This window comes from Mesoplodon densirostris, chromosome 20 (genome assembly GCF_025265405.1).
Source record: "Mesoplodon densirostris isolate mMesDen1 chromosome 20, mMesDen1 primary haplotype, whole genome shotgun sequence".
Lineage (NCBI taxonomy): Eukaryota > Metazoa > Chordata > Mammalia > Artiodactyla > Ziphiidae > Mesoplodon > Mesoplodon densirostris.
Genome location: NC_082680.1, coordinates 23,346,300 through 23,359,585, shown reverse-complemented (window position 1 = coordinate 23,359,585; position 13,286 = coordinate 23,346,300). Strand labels below are relative to the sequence as shown.

Here is a 13,286-nt window from a genome sequence, read left to right as displayed (position 1 = left end):
TCTGCTCTTCGCTCAGACAGGACGGGGTTAAAGGAGCAGCTGATTCGGGGGCTCTGGCTCACTCAGGCGCTGGGGGAGGGAGGGGTACGGAGTGCGGGGCGAGCCTGTGGCGGCAGAGCCCAGTGTGATGCTGCAATAGCCTGAGGCGCGCCTTGTGTTCTCCTGGGGAAGTTGTCCCTGGATCACGGGACCCTGGCAGTAGCGGGCTGCACAGGCTCCCGGGAGGGGAGGTGTGAATAGTGACCTGTGCTGGCACACAGGCTTCTTGGTGGCTGCAACAGTAACTTTAGCGTTTCATGCCCGTCTCTTGTGTCCACGCTGAGAGCTGTGGCTTGCGCCCGTCTCTGAAGCTCGTTTAGGTGGTGCTCTGAATCCCCTCTCCTTGTGCACCCTTTTAGGAAGTCTGAGGTCTTCTGCTAGCATTCAGTAGGTGTTCTGTAGGAGTTGTGCCACGTGTAGATCTATTTTTGGTGTATTTGTGGGGAGGAAGGTGATCTCCACGTCTTACTCCTACGCCATCTTGAAGGTCCTGTTATAGAATTTTAAAGAGTTCTTTATTCTGGATACAGGTCTGTTAAGAGAGTTATGTTTTGTGAATATTGTCATCCATTCTGTGAGTTGTCTTTTCCGTTTCTTCTTGGTGTGCTTTGAGATACAAACGTTTTTAATCTTGATGAGGTACAATTTATGTATTTGTCTTTTCGTTGCTTGTGTTTCTGTGTCATATCTAAGAAACCATTCCCTAATCCAACAACACCAATATTTACTTCTTCAAAGAGTTTCTGTTTTAGCTCTTATATTTAGGTCTTTGATCATTTTGAATTAATTTTTACATATAGTGTGAGGTGTAGGTCACGTGTCATATTTATTAGTATGCTGTAATACATATAACTGTATGTATGACCCAGCCGTCCCACTTTTAGGTTTTTACCCAAGTTCACTCAAAATCCATGTACATATCAACTTGATTCATAACAGCCAAAACAACTCAGATGCCCTTTAACAGTCCCTTCATTGCCCCCAAGTGTGGTACATCCTTACAATGGAATACAGCTTCACAATAAGAAGGAAGGAAGTACTGACATGCCCAACAACATGGATAAATCTCAGATGAGTCATGCTTATTGAAAGCAGCCAGATTCATCTGCCTTCCTTAAAGGCATTAGCACTCAGAAATAAGAGATGGTAGACCTCAGAGGATGATGGTGACTATCACAGATATAGATAGTGTTTTACCCTTGGCAGGCATTATTCTCAGTGCTTTATAGGTATTAGCTCATTTTATCCCCACAACTTTATGAAATACGTATTATTATCCCAATTTTACAGATCAGGAAACTGAGGCAGAGAGGTTAAGTAACTTAACTTGTCCCATGTGACATAGTTAGTAAATGGGGTCACTGGGTTCCACACCCAGGCCATCTGTCGCCACAGTCTGTACTATTCTGCTAGTTTTGTATTTCATAGGAAAGCTCTGGGTGTAGCCAAAATATGAATGAGTTATTTGGGAATTTAAGCAAAGCCTTATTAATGAATTTGCTTATTTTCTTTCCTTCTCTGGCATACTTTCTGTTACACAGTTTTCATTCTTAGCTCAAGGAGGACAGGGTTCCCTTCAGTTGAAAGGGTCAAATCTGAGTTTTAAAATTCTAGCCTGTTTTCTTTTCTGTTAAAAGACAGCAGGTTTTTAAACAATTCCTATTTTATTTACCCTTATAATTTAGAGCCTGACTGACTTTCATGATACGTGGAGATAATCTCCTAAAACAAATCATTTGTCTTTAAACTTGATGTCCCCTAATCTTTTGCTGTTTTCAAAAAAAGAAAAGTGATTGCTAGAAAAAGAGACTAGGATGCCTAGATCTTGGTTTCTAAATACCATTCTCCAGTAAAAGGAGTCAGGACTCCTTGGCGAACAGTTGATTCCAAGTTTGGGGAAATGCAAGATGAGCTTGGAACATGTTTTGGTACCAGAAATTAAGAGAATGCTCAAAAAAACCCCAAACAACAAAAAAGGGAAGCAAGTCAAAAAGAGCCAGGGACAGTGTGAAGGGACTCAATGACCAAAGCCAGGATATTTGAACAAGAAAATAAATAATGATAGTAATGAGTTATGATCCATGAAATAAAATAAATATCCATGAATCCATACGAAGTTAACAATTGAATAAATAGATTGGATCGAGAATCCAATCCATTTATTCAGTAGTCTTCCTTATGGTAGAATTCTAATCCACACGTATGAAAGGAATGAGGGAAGTAACATGCCATTCGGCAAACCCACAAGTATCAGTTGTTGCAGGCACGAGCCATCAATGGATGCTGTAATTAGCGAGCTAACGTGTGCTGAGAAACAGGGTGTTTAGGCATAGTCTCAGTACATCTCCCCACAGGGTGCTTATTAATTACAAAGGGAAAAGTATTAGCTTCATGGTGGAGAAATCTGACAGACACCACCTTAACCAGTGATCATTCTGACAGCCCCAGTAATAAGACATGTAAACATCATGGACCCTTGATGTTAGGTCCTGAGAAGGGCACAGTGTCTTCTCTGTGATGTTCTTGCCCAAAATGTATAACCTCAATTTAATCACAAGGAAATAGCAGACAACCGCACATTGAGGGCCGTTGTATAAAATAACTACAGAAGCTCCTCAGAAGTGTCATGGTCCTAAGAGATGAGGAGACACTGGGCACACTTAGAGCCTGGAGCAAGGAGACACGGCAGCTAAACACAGTGGGATCCCAGGTGTGGTGCCAGACCAGGACGACCGGGACGGGGACGCAGGTGCTAAAACTGGTGACATGTGAATAAGGTCTGTAGCTTAGTTCATAGGCTTATATTATTAGTTTAGATAATTTTACTAAGATCATATACCGTGTTAACATTAGGGAAAGCTGGGCAAAGCGTGTCCTGGAGTTCTGTGTACTAATGTTGCAACTCTTCTGTTAATGTAAAATTATTTTAAAATAAAAAAGTTTAAAAAATGTAAAAAGAAAACAGGTACTCTGTGATGCCCAGAGAATAACATTTCATACGTTCAGTGATCAAATTGTTGAGGATGTGCTAAATTCAGTGCCAACCATAGTAGGAAACTTACAAAATAGAATATCCGCTCCCGAGGAGCTTTTAGCCCTTCAGGGGGCTGAGAAAGTCATGCAAACAATTGATTGTCATCTGTTAACTGGTTTCTGTAATCTACGCAGATGAAAGTTCAGGGAGCATATAGGGAAAAGAGCTCTTAATAATATTGAAAGAAATGAAAAAAATTTTTTATTTAGAGATGTTTTGGATTGAAATAACTTTGTGCCCAGGTTGAATTCTTTGTAATAGATTGTCATTTTTGCATTTGGTCACCGTCAGCAAAAAGCTTTTCAGTGTGTGGCAGAAAACAGATTTCCTAAGTATCACTGGAGCCCCAGCTGTTAGAGCATCATTTGCTTCATGTAATACGTATTGAAATAGGAAAGAGGAGAACAGCCTGGTCCAGCACAGTATCACATGCCTGCTTTGTTTACAGCTTGTGAATGGACCACTCTCCATTCTCACTTTTTACCTGAAAGTAAGGCAGGGGGGCGGTGCCGCCGCCACCTGGATTAGGCCTCCGGGATGCCATGCCGGGGAGGAGGGTGGGGATGGGGGTAGGTGGTGTCGCGTGCAAGAGAGGTCTCCGGTGAGCAGGAGACCCAGCCCCCAGCCTCAGGGCACCCAGCGAACTTTCCTTTTTCACCATCCAGAGTACAAATGTCTTATGATTTGCCATCCTAAGACATTTTTTGTGCGTTGGAAAGTAGATGTTAATAATGAAGTGAAACCTGGTTATTGGAGCCTCTCTTTAGGGACAGAATTTAAGATGCATACGAGTTTCATTCTGGACATGTCCCAATTGTGATCTCTTTTGGTTGCAGAAATGGTGGTGTGGCCGAGGGGCCGGGGTCTCTGAGCACAAGGAGTAGGCTGGATGGAAGGCCTTTCTCCTTTGTCTTCCAGGGCATGAGAGACAGTGTTACTGTTTCAGTATTCCTCCCCTCACTATTATGACCTCTCAGTCACCCATCCCCCATTTATTTGATTTCAAAAGGCCTTTTTTGCAAATAAGCTGTTGTAACTCCTCACTCCGTATAAAACTTTGGTTCCTCATCTCCCTGTGTGTTTCTCTTTTCCTGTAGGAGAGGAAGTGGGGTATACTGAGCTCATGAGAGATGATCAGGAATTTGAACTATTTCAATGGAGAACTGATTTCTGGAATTAAAGGAGAGGGTCAACTGCCTTTCTTCCCAGGAAAGCTGGGAGGCTCAATCACATGGCCTTCATTTATAGGCTCTAAAAATAGAGCAGTGCTGATCTGGTCTGTAGGGATGCAGTTCGTGTTCCCAGGCCCTTCTGCTCTGTGTCCAGCATCTGAATGTTCCTGTCTTCCTTTGTTTTTATAATGAAATCTCAGATGTGCTCATTGGTATCAGAGGAGATAACATTGAAGCCTGATTTCGATCACACTGAGATGTTATAGCTTGTAAACATCTATTGTGCAGTAACTACTGTCTTGTTGGCACAGAGTTTCAGAAACTGTGGAGGAGTGTCACTGTGGATTCAATGGATGAGGAGAAAATTGAAGAGTATCTGAAGCGACAGGGTATTTCTTCCATGCAGGAATCTGGACCAAAGAAAGTGGTATGTACTCTCTAGAGGAAAACGTAATCCTCTGTTCTTTGAACTGTTAGCCTGCCTCCTGTGCAGCTCTCGGAAGAGCAGGTAGGTAGGTAGTTCTCCCTTCCAGTTTTTTCTGTGTCCTAATCCTGTGACCTTGGTCAGATGCATTCAGATCACGTCTGGTGTATTGAGGGCCAGCGGATCTCTTTGCCCTCAGGGGCTGCTCGCCAGGTATGTGAGAGCCTCCGCGGCAGTCAGTGCCTGCTCTTGAGCTCCAGCCATAGGACGTGCAGTGCCCATGTGTTGTCCTCCCAGCCTCTGCCAGGGGCTTCATCATTCTGGCCTTTATGATCTTCACCCCACCCCACAACCCCTCTTGCTCCCGGAGCCCAGTGGTCTCGGTGCCTGGCTTTGCCTTAGCCCTGATCCCACTGAATTATCTTTGTGGACTTTCAGATCCCTTAGGAACCAGATATTACTGTCTTTATCGCCCCCAAACCCTGCTCATTGGAGGGATTTGTAATTGAATGAAGACCTGTGAATTCCTCGTACCAGCTAACCAGCTCTCTGCAGTCCAGGGACAAAGCCAGGATGAGAAATATTTCACTAACACCCTCCTTCCCTTGTCCACCATCGTGCCTCGTAGCTTGACTTGTTTGTGACTTGGTGTTTTATTCAGTGACGTTTTAGGACTCCTTTAAAAGGGAAAATGTATTGCCAGTGATCTCCAAGAATTAGTGTGACTGCAGCATTCATGGTTTCCTGTCATTGCTTAGTTTGTTAATATTACGTGATATTAGTATTTCAGGTATACAGTGAAGAAAAGAGGATAATATTTAACAAATCTTTCTGTGTTCATCCACTTCCCAATTTGCCCATATCTCTATATTTTGCTGTATTTGCTTCAGGTCTTTGTTTTATTGGTAATTAATGGTGGATAAAATTTTACACCTGATGACAGAGATGCAAAACAAAAGAGATTCACTGCCTCTGTCTTTATCCACTTCGTGCCTACAGTAGTTCTGGTTAGTTTTCGTGCCAGCCCATTTATTCCAGGTGGAGGTATGCACTTCACTGTAACAGAAAGCCCTGGTTTGTGTTTTCGAACCAGGATTGTGTGGACTGGTGTGTGTGAGGCTGGGCTGCAGAACAGAAGGAAGGTCACAAACCCTGCATCTCTTTGCTGCTGGTTTCTGGGGCACCTTTTGTAAATCCTCCCCATATTACCGTAGCTCTGAGTAGCTGTTGTTTCTAACTGTCCTTACCTTTTCCTGTAGGCTCCTATTCAGAGAAGGAAAAAGCCAGCTTCACAGAAAAAGCGACGGTTTAAAACTCACAATGAGCACTTGGCCGGGGTGCTGAAGGACTACTCTGACATCACTCCTGGCAAGTAGTGAACAGTTTTGTCTGAGAGCAAAGAGTTACAAAGTCAAGATCTTCCTTGTTGACGCTGGGATCTGAAGACTGACCGTCTTCCCATTCTACTTCCTAGGACCGAGGACAGGAGCAGTTCAGTTTACAGAACTAGTGCAAATTACCAAACTCGAAGCTTATTTTCATTAATGGGCTCATGAGAAATGTTATGTCCCCTGTTAACCTCCTGTTACTTCTTGGGGGAAAGGCGCTGCTCAGCATGGCATGCAGGTGACTTTGCTATTTATCTCTACTTCTAAGTGGTTCCTGGTTCCATTTTCCTTTTCATTACCTTAGAACAAGTTTGCCGATAGCCTTGAATGCAGTATTTGTTTATTCCAAAAGAGCATATTTATAATAAAATCGTTGTAGAAGGAGCTCTGAGATGTCAGTGAGTTCAGTTTGCTTCTTTCCATTCTTGGCAGTGACGGGTGGCAGCTCGTCTTTGACTCCCACAGGTGGTGTCTGGAATGCTGTTGGAGACTGAGGTCTGGGCTGCGTTGCTGAACGTGTGGATTTCACAGTTGGAACCCAAGGTGTGCCTCTTGGTAGCAGGTGAAGCAGTAAAGGTACACTACATGTGATTTTTTAATGCTTGCTTTTAAAAGGATAAATCAGTATTTAGCCTCTTGGATTTCGCAAGTCATGTTCTCATGCCATCTCCAGCAAGGATGAAGACATGACTGTGTCCCAGCCCTGATGGGGCTTGGCCCTGAGGTTCTTCTTTCGGGGACTCCCTCTGTCTCCCAATCACTGGCTGAGCTCAGGAGAGCTGCTGTCAGACATGTGGGTTAAGAGTTGTGGTGACTTTTGGGGAAATCTATGGTCATTCCATCATTCTATGGTAAACTACCCATTTTCCTTATCTGTGCTTGTTTTATGGTCTGTGGTGGCCCTTTGGGGTGATTGTTATGGTTCTCATATCACATTGTAGTAGATTATAAAAGCAAGGTTTGGTGTTCTCAAAAAAGGTATGATGATAGCCCGAAGCAGTAAGTACTTTGTGCAGATGACAAGGAGCCTTTTTGCTGTTTTAGTTTTTATCCTTTCTGTTTACTTCTCATCCATTTTCAGTGTCATCTTACCTCTTTCTTATATCCAAGCCCCAAAATATGGCATGAGAAGATGTAAAACTGAGACTCCTCAGGATAATTCAGAAAATGGGAAACTCAATCTGTCTTGCTTTGTAGAGGATTTTTGCTGGTAAGGAAGAGCTTTAATATTTTATGGCATAAATTAGTTCTCTTTTTAAAAAAAAAAAAATCTGGAGCTGGCTTATCTCCAAGTATACCTACTTTTTCTGGTCTATACATACCCACCCCTGCCAGTTTTATTGAGATACAGTTGACATACAGCACTGTGTAAGTTTAAGATGCACAGCATAAGATTTGACTTACATACATCATAAATTGATTACCACAGTAAGTTTAATGTTACTCATTTCATATAGATACCAAAAACAAGTGATGAGAACTCCATAGGATTTACTTTTAACAATTTTCACATGTATCATACAGCAGTGCTATCTGTAGTCCTCTTGCTGTACATTACATCCCTAGTACTTATTTATCTTAAAACTGGAAGTTTGTACCTTTTGACCACCTTTGTCCAATTTCCCCTCACCCTGGACCACACCTCTGGTAACCACAAATCTGATCTTTTTCTGTGAGGTTTTTTTTTTAAGAATCTACATATAAATGAGATCTTTTGGTATTTGCTTACTCTGTATGACTTACTCACTTAGGATAATGCCATTAAGGTCCATCCATGTTGTTGCAAGTGACAGGATTTCCTCCTTTTTTATGGCTGAATAAGGTTCGTGTTTGTGTGTGTGTGTGTGTCTGTGTGTATGGGGAACACGTCTTGGTTATTGTAAATAATGCTGTGAACATGGGGGTTCAGATATCTCTTTTTTGACTTAGTGTTTTTGTTTCCTTTGGATATATTCCCAGAAGTAAAATTGCAATATCATGTGGTAGTTTCTGTTAACTTTTGGAGGAACTTCTGCCCACAGTGGCTGTACCAGTTTACAACCCCATCAACAGTGCGCAAGGATTCCATTTTCTCTATATCTTCACCAGCACTTGTTATCTCTTGTCTTTTTGATACTAGCCATTCTGACAGTTGTGAGGTGATAGCTTATTGTGCTTTTGATTTGCATCACTAATGATTAGTGATGTTGAGCATTTTTTTCAGGTACCTGTTGGTCATTTGTATATCTTGGATGAAGGTCTCTTCGGGTCCTTTGTCCATCTTTTAATTGGATTATTTATTATTTTTTTTGTTATTGAGTTGTATGAGTTCTTTATATATTTTGGATAGTAACCCTCTTATCCTAAGATAAATGGTTTGCAAATATTTTCTCCAATTCCATAGATTGTCTTTTCATTTTATTGATTATTTCTTTTGATGTTCAGAAGCTTTTTAGTTTGATATAGTCCTACTTGTCTACTTGCGATTTTGTTGCTTGTGCTTTAGTTGTATCCAAAAGTTTATTGCAAAGACTCATGTCAAGGAGCTTTTTTCCTGTGTTTTCTTCTAGGAGTTATATGCATTTTAGTCTTACATTTAAGTCTTTAATCCACTCTGATTTAATTTTTGTGAGTGGTGTAAGTTAGGGGTCTAGTTTCATACTTGTACATGTGAATGTCCAGTTTTCCCATCACCATTTAGCTGTGGGCTTATCATATATGTCCTTTATTATGTTAATATATGTTCCTTCTGTACCTAATTTGTTAAGAGTGTTTTATCATAAATGGATGTTGAATTTTTTGGAAAGCTTTTTCTGCATCTTTTGAGATGATCATATGATTTTTTTTCTTTCATTCTATTAATGTGACATACCAAATTGATTTATGTATGTTGAACCATTCTTGCATCCCAAGGATAAATCTTACTTGATGATGGTGAATGATTTTTTTAATGTACTGCTGAATTCAGTTTGCTAGTATTTTATTGAGAAGTTTTGCATCTATATTCATCAGGGATATGGACCTTTAGTTTTCTCTTCTGGTAGTGTACTTTTTTGGCTTTGGTATTAGGGTAATGCTAGCCTTATAAAATGAGTTTAGGAATGTTCCCTCCTCTTCAGTTTTTTGGAAGAGTTTGAGAAGGATTGGCATGAACTCTTCTTCAAATGTTTGGTGAAGTTCCCCTGTGAAGCCATCTGGGCCTGGGCTTTTCTTGGAAGATTTTTTTTTTTAATTTATTTATTTGGCTACACCGGGTCTTAGTTGCAGTGTGTGGGATCTTTAATTGCAGCATGTGGGATCTAGTTCTCTGACCAGGGATCAAACCTGGGCCCCCTGCATTGGGAGCATGGAGTCTTAGCCACTGGACCACCAGGGAAGTCCCTGTTGGAAGATTTTTGATTACTGATTGTTTCTAGCAATTGGTATTTTCAGAATTTCTGTTTCTTCTGATTTGGTCTTGGTAGGTTATATGTTTAATAATTTTTCCATTTCTTCTAGGTTGTCTGGTTTGTTGTATATAGTTGTTCATAGTAGCTGTTTATGATTCTTTGTGTATCACTTGTAATGTCTCCTTTTTCGTTTATAGTTTTGTTGATTTGGATCCTCTCTTTTCCTTAGTGTAGCTAGAGGTTTATCAGTTTTGTTTATCTCTTCAAAAAACCAACTCTCAGTTTGGTTAATCCTTTCTACTGTTTTTCTGTTTTATTTATTTCTGTTCTAGTCTTTTTTATTTCCTTCCTTCTGCTAACTTTGGGCTCAGTTTGTTCTTTTTCTGTTTCCTAAAGGTGTAGAGTTAAGTTAAACAATGAGATTTTTCTTGTTTCCTAATGTAGGTGTTTATTGCTATGAACTTCCTTCTTTGAACTGCTTTTGCTGTATCCCATAAGTTTTGGTGTGTTGTGTTTCCATTTTCATTTGTCTCAAGATACTTTAAAATTTCTCCTTTAATTTCACTTTTGATCCATTGGTTGTTCAGATGAGCATTATTTAATTTTCATATGTTCAAGAATTTTCCAGTTTTCCTCCTTTTATTATTTCTAGTTTCATCCCATCTGGCTGGAGAAGATACTTGGTATGATTTCAGACTTTTTGAATTTGCTAATAAGACTTGTTTTGTGACCTGACATATGGTCTATCATAGAATATATTCCATGTGTGCTTGAGAAGAATGCCTATTCTGTTGTTGGTTAGAATGTTCTGTACAGTTGACCTTTGAAAAACATGGGGGATAGCGGTGTGGAAGCCCCACACAGTCAAAATTCTGCATGTAACTTTACAGTTGGCCCTTGTATCTGTGGTTTCAACCAACCATGAATTGTGTAGTACTGTAGTGTGTATTTATTGAAAAAAAAGTCCACATATAAGTGGACCCATGCAGTTCAAGAGTCAACTGTATATGTCTATTAGGTACATTTAGTCTCTAGTGTTGTTCAAATCCTGTTTCCTTACTGATCCTCTGTCTGGATGATCTGTCTATTGTAGAGAGTAGGATATTAAAGTCCCCAACTATTATTTTATTGCAGGTTATTTCTCCTTTTAGCTCTGTTAGTTTTTGCTTATATATTTGGGTGCTCTGATTGGGTGCATAAATATTTACAATTGTTATGTATTCTTTTTTTTGTTGTTTTTTGGCTGTGCCGCATGGCTTGCAGGATCTTAGGTCCCTGACCAGGGATTGAATCTGGGTCCTGGCAGTGAAAGCACCAGGTCCTAACCGCAGGACTGCCAGGGAATTTCCAACAATTGTTATATATTCTTGATTGATTGATCCTTTTATCATTATATAATGACCTTCTTTGTCTCTTTTTACCATTCTTAAAGTCTATTTTGTCTTACGTAAGTATAGCTATGCCTGCTTTTCTGTTGAATACCATTTGCCTGAAATATCTTATTCCCTTTGCTCTCAGTCTGTGTCTTTAAAGCTAAAGTGAGTCTCTGGTAGGCAGCATATCATTGGATCTTGTTTTTTTAATCCATTCAGCAGTTCTGGGTATTTTGATTGGAGGATTTAATCCACTTATGTTTAAAGTAATTATTATTAGGTGAGGACTTTACTGTTTCCATTTTGTTAATTGTTTTCTGGCTGTTTTGACATGTGGGGAGGGATATAGTCTTTGTGGAAAATTGTGATAGGAACCCAGTTGTGTTTGAGGGTTGTAATAAAAAGAAAGAAGTTCTTTACTAGTTCTTCTGGGCACCTAGAAATATATCCATCAGAAATTCAAGTTAAAGTCAAAGTCATGTTCTCACCTCTGCCTGTTTCTGCTGGGTCTGTGGCCTGTTTAACAGAAGGAAGTTGGAGTGGGCGTGTCTGGGTGTGTTAAAAGTTTAAGACAGTCTGTAGTGCATTTGATCTATAGTTCATCACCATAAGCTGAGGCTTTTAGGGGATAGCTAAAAGAAATATATTTGAGCCCAAAAGTGTAAACACTGACATTTGACTGTTGCTGTTACATCCTGTAAGTGTGGCGAGATGATGGTGGGACTCGGGGGACGGAGCAGTACTTGATACGTGTGGAGCAGTCTCATCGAGAAGGTGGTGCAGCCACTTCCCATTCCACTGTTCGTAGCCAGGGCACTGCAGACATGCAGCCCTTGGTTCTCTTGTGAGCTGACTGAAATCACTAGCAGAAAAAACGTTTTGGATGTGGGAATAGGGCATTTGGCTTTCTGAGTTCCCCAGTTCATATCAGTTAATAATGGCTTTCTGAGGCATAGAAAATGAGACTTGGTTCCCCTCTTCCTCCTAGCTACTGCATTTACTTGCAAAAATGATTTATTTATAGGGAAGATGATTTTGTTTTTTTTAAGGTTTTATTGACTGTTCTTAACAAGCTGGGTCCAGCAGTGTTGCTGTGTAGCGAAGCTGGGGTGCTGTGTGTGGAGACAGTGTGATGACCTGTATCATGTGTTGCTGCCCTCAGGGCTTCATGTAGGACAGTCCATCCTCTCCTCGGGTGTGTTTTTTGGGCTTGTTCTGAGAGACTAGATGTTCTGTGGGGAGCAGAGGGTGGGGGAGGCCCAAGGACCTCTTGGAAACCACTTCTCAGATGAACCGGACTTTGGAACCCCTGTCCCTGTCCTGTGAGCGACAGGTTGAACGAGCACTTTGGAAACACAAGAGCTAGAATAGGCCCTGGCATTGTGCTGTCGACCTTCCTCCTGGCCATAGTTCAGAAAGCAAAAGCGCATTTTCCTTCACAATGGGATTTCCACTAGAGATATGCTGGTGCTCTCGGGCGAAGTGGCAAGGCTGCTGCCATGGGCCCTTTGGACAGTTAGGCCTGTAGCACTTGTCCAGCTCTCCTGGTTTGGAGATGGGCCAGCACGTTCCTGTGACTCAAACCATGTGATCTCAAGACCCTGTGAGAACCCAGTGACTTTCAGCCACCCAGAACTTTGCAGGGGTTAAAGGACGTTCAGTGCAGACTTACCTTAATTTTTTTTAAAAATAAGTGAAAACACGGAAGGACGCTAATAGGAGAGACTGCTGTAAATCATAGCCTGACCTTGGCAGGATCAGCTTCAGAAACACCAAAGTCAGGTTTACCTTGCATTTGACTGTCATGAGATTTTGAACTTTTCTGCACTCTAGTTTTAGGGAAAAAGTGCTCTTCTGTCCAGGTAAATATTTTAACCTGAGCATCATTTCCTGTTCCATGTAGGTGTGTCCTTTTGCTCAGAAGAGAAGTTTGGGTTTAATTTAATCTAGCCTAATTAAATTTCTAATGTATTGTTAATTAGCATGGTGAGAGCATTTCACTTCAAATGAGAGATGGGTGTGAGCAGTGGGGAGTGGAAGGCTTCCCTGGGTCTTGATTTATGGGCATGTTGTTACGGTTTGTGGGCACAGGGCCCTTTCCCCTCATAAAGCAGGGAAGTGTGGTTTGTACTGTGGAAGCCCTGGTGAAGCAGCACCTGAGGAAGGTGAGGAAGGTTTCTCACGGCATATTGGCATCTGGGGGCTTGGGGTGGTTAGAGCCAGGCCAGTCTAGGGGAGTTGGGTACCATCCGGGACGCTCTGCAGCAGCAGACAGAGCTTCACTGTGGCAGTTAAATGTTTTCCTGTTTAGAGGGCCGTATCAAGTTAGCTGACTCCGTATGGCTTTTCAGCATCACAGTCATGAGTTTTGGTGTAGGCGTTTTGAGGACCAACATTTCAGATAACACATCACTAGTAACACACTCTTCTGCCTTCTCAGAATGTTGTCCAGTTATTTGATGTCATGAGGAGGTGTGATAGAACAGGG

At 41.4% G+C, this 13,286-nt stretch overlaps 1 protein-coding gene across 1 annotated transcript in view; it reads left to right on the top strand.

The window, feature by feature from the left end:
• GTF2E2 (general transcription factor IIE subunit 2) overlaps positions 1 to 6,448 on the top strand; it is a 70,032-nt gene extending 63,584 nt beyond the window's left edge. Inside the window, exons 7-8 of the mRNA XM_060085952.1 lie at positions 4,557 to 4,672; positions 5,929 to 6,448. Of these exons, the coding sequence (XP_059941935.1) occupies positions 4,557 to 4,672; positions 5,929 to 6,045 (233 nt within the window). The 3' untranslated portion in view covers positions 6,046 to 6,448. The remainder of the gene's footprint in view (positions 1 to 4,556; positions 4,673 to 5,928) is intronic.
• Positions 6,449 to 13,286: the final 6,838 nt, after the last annotated feature.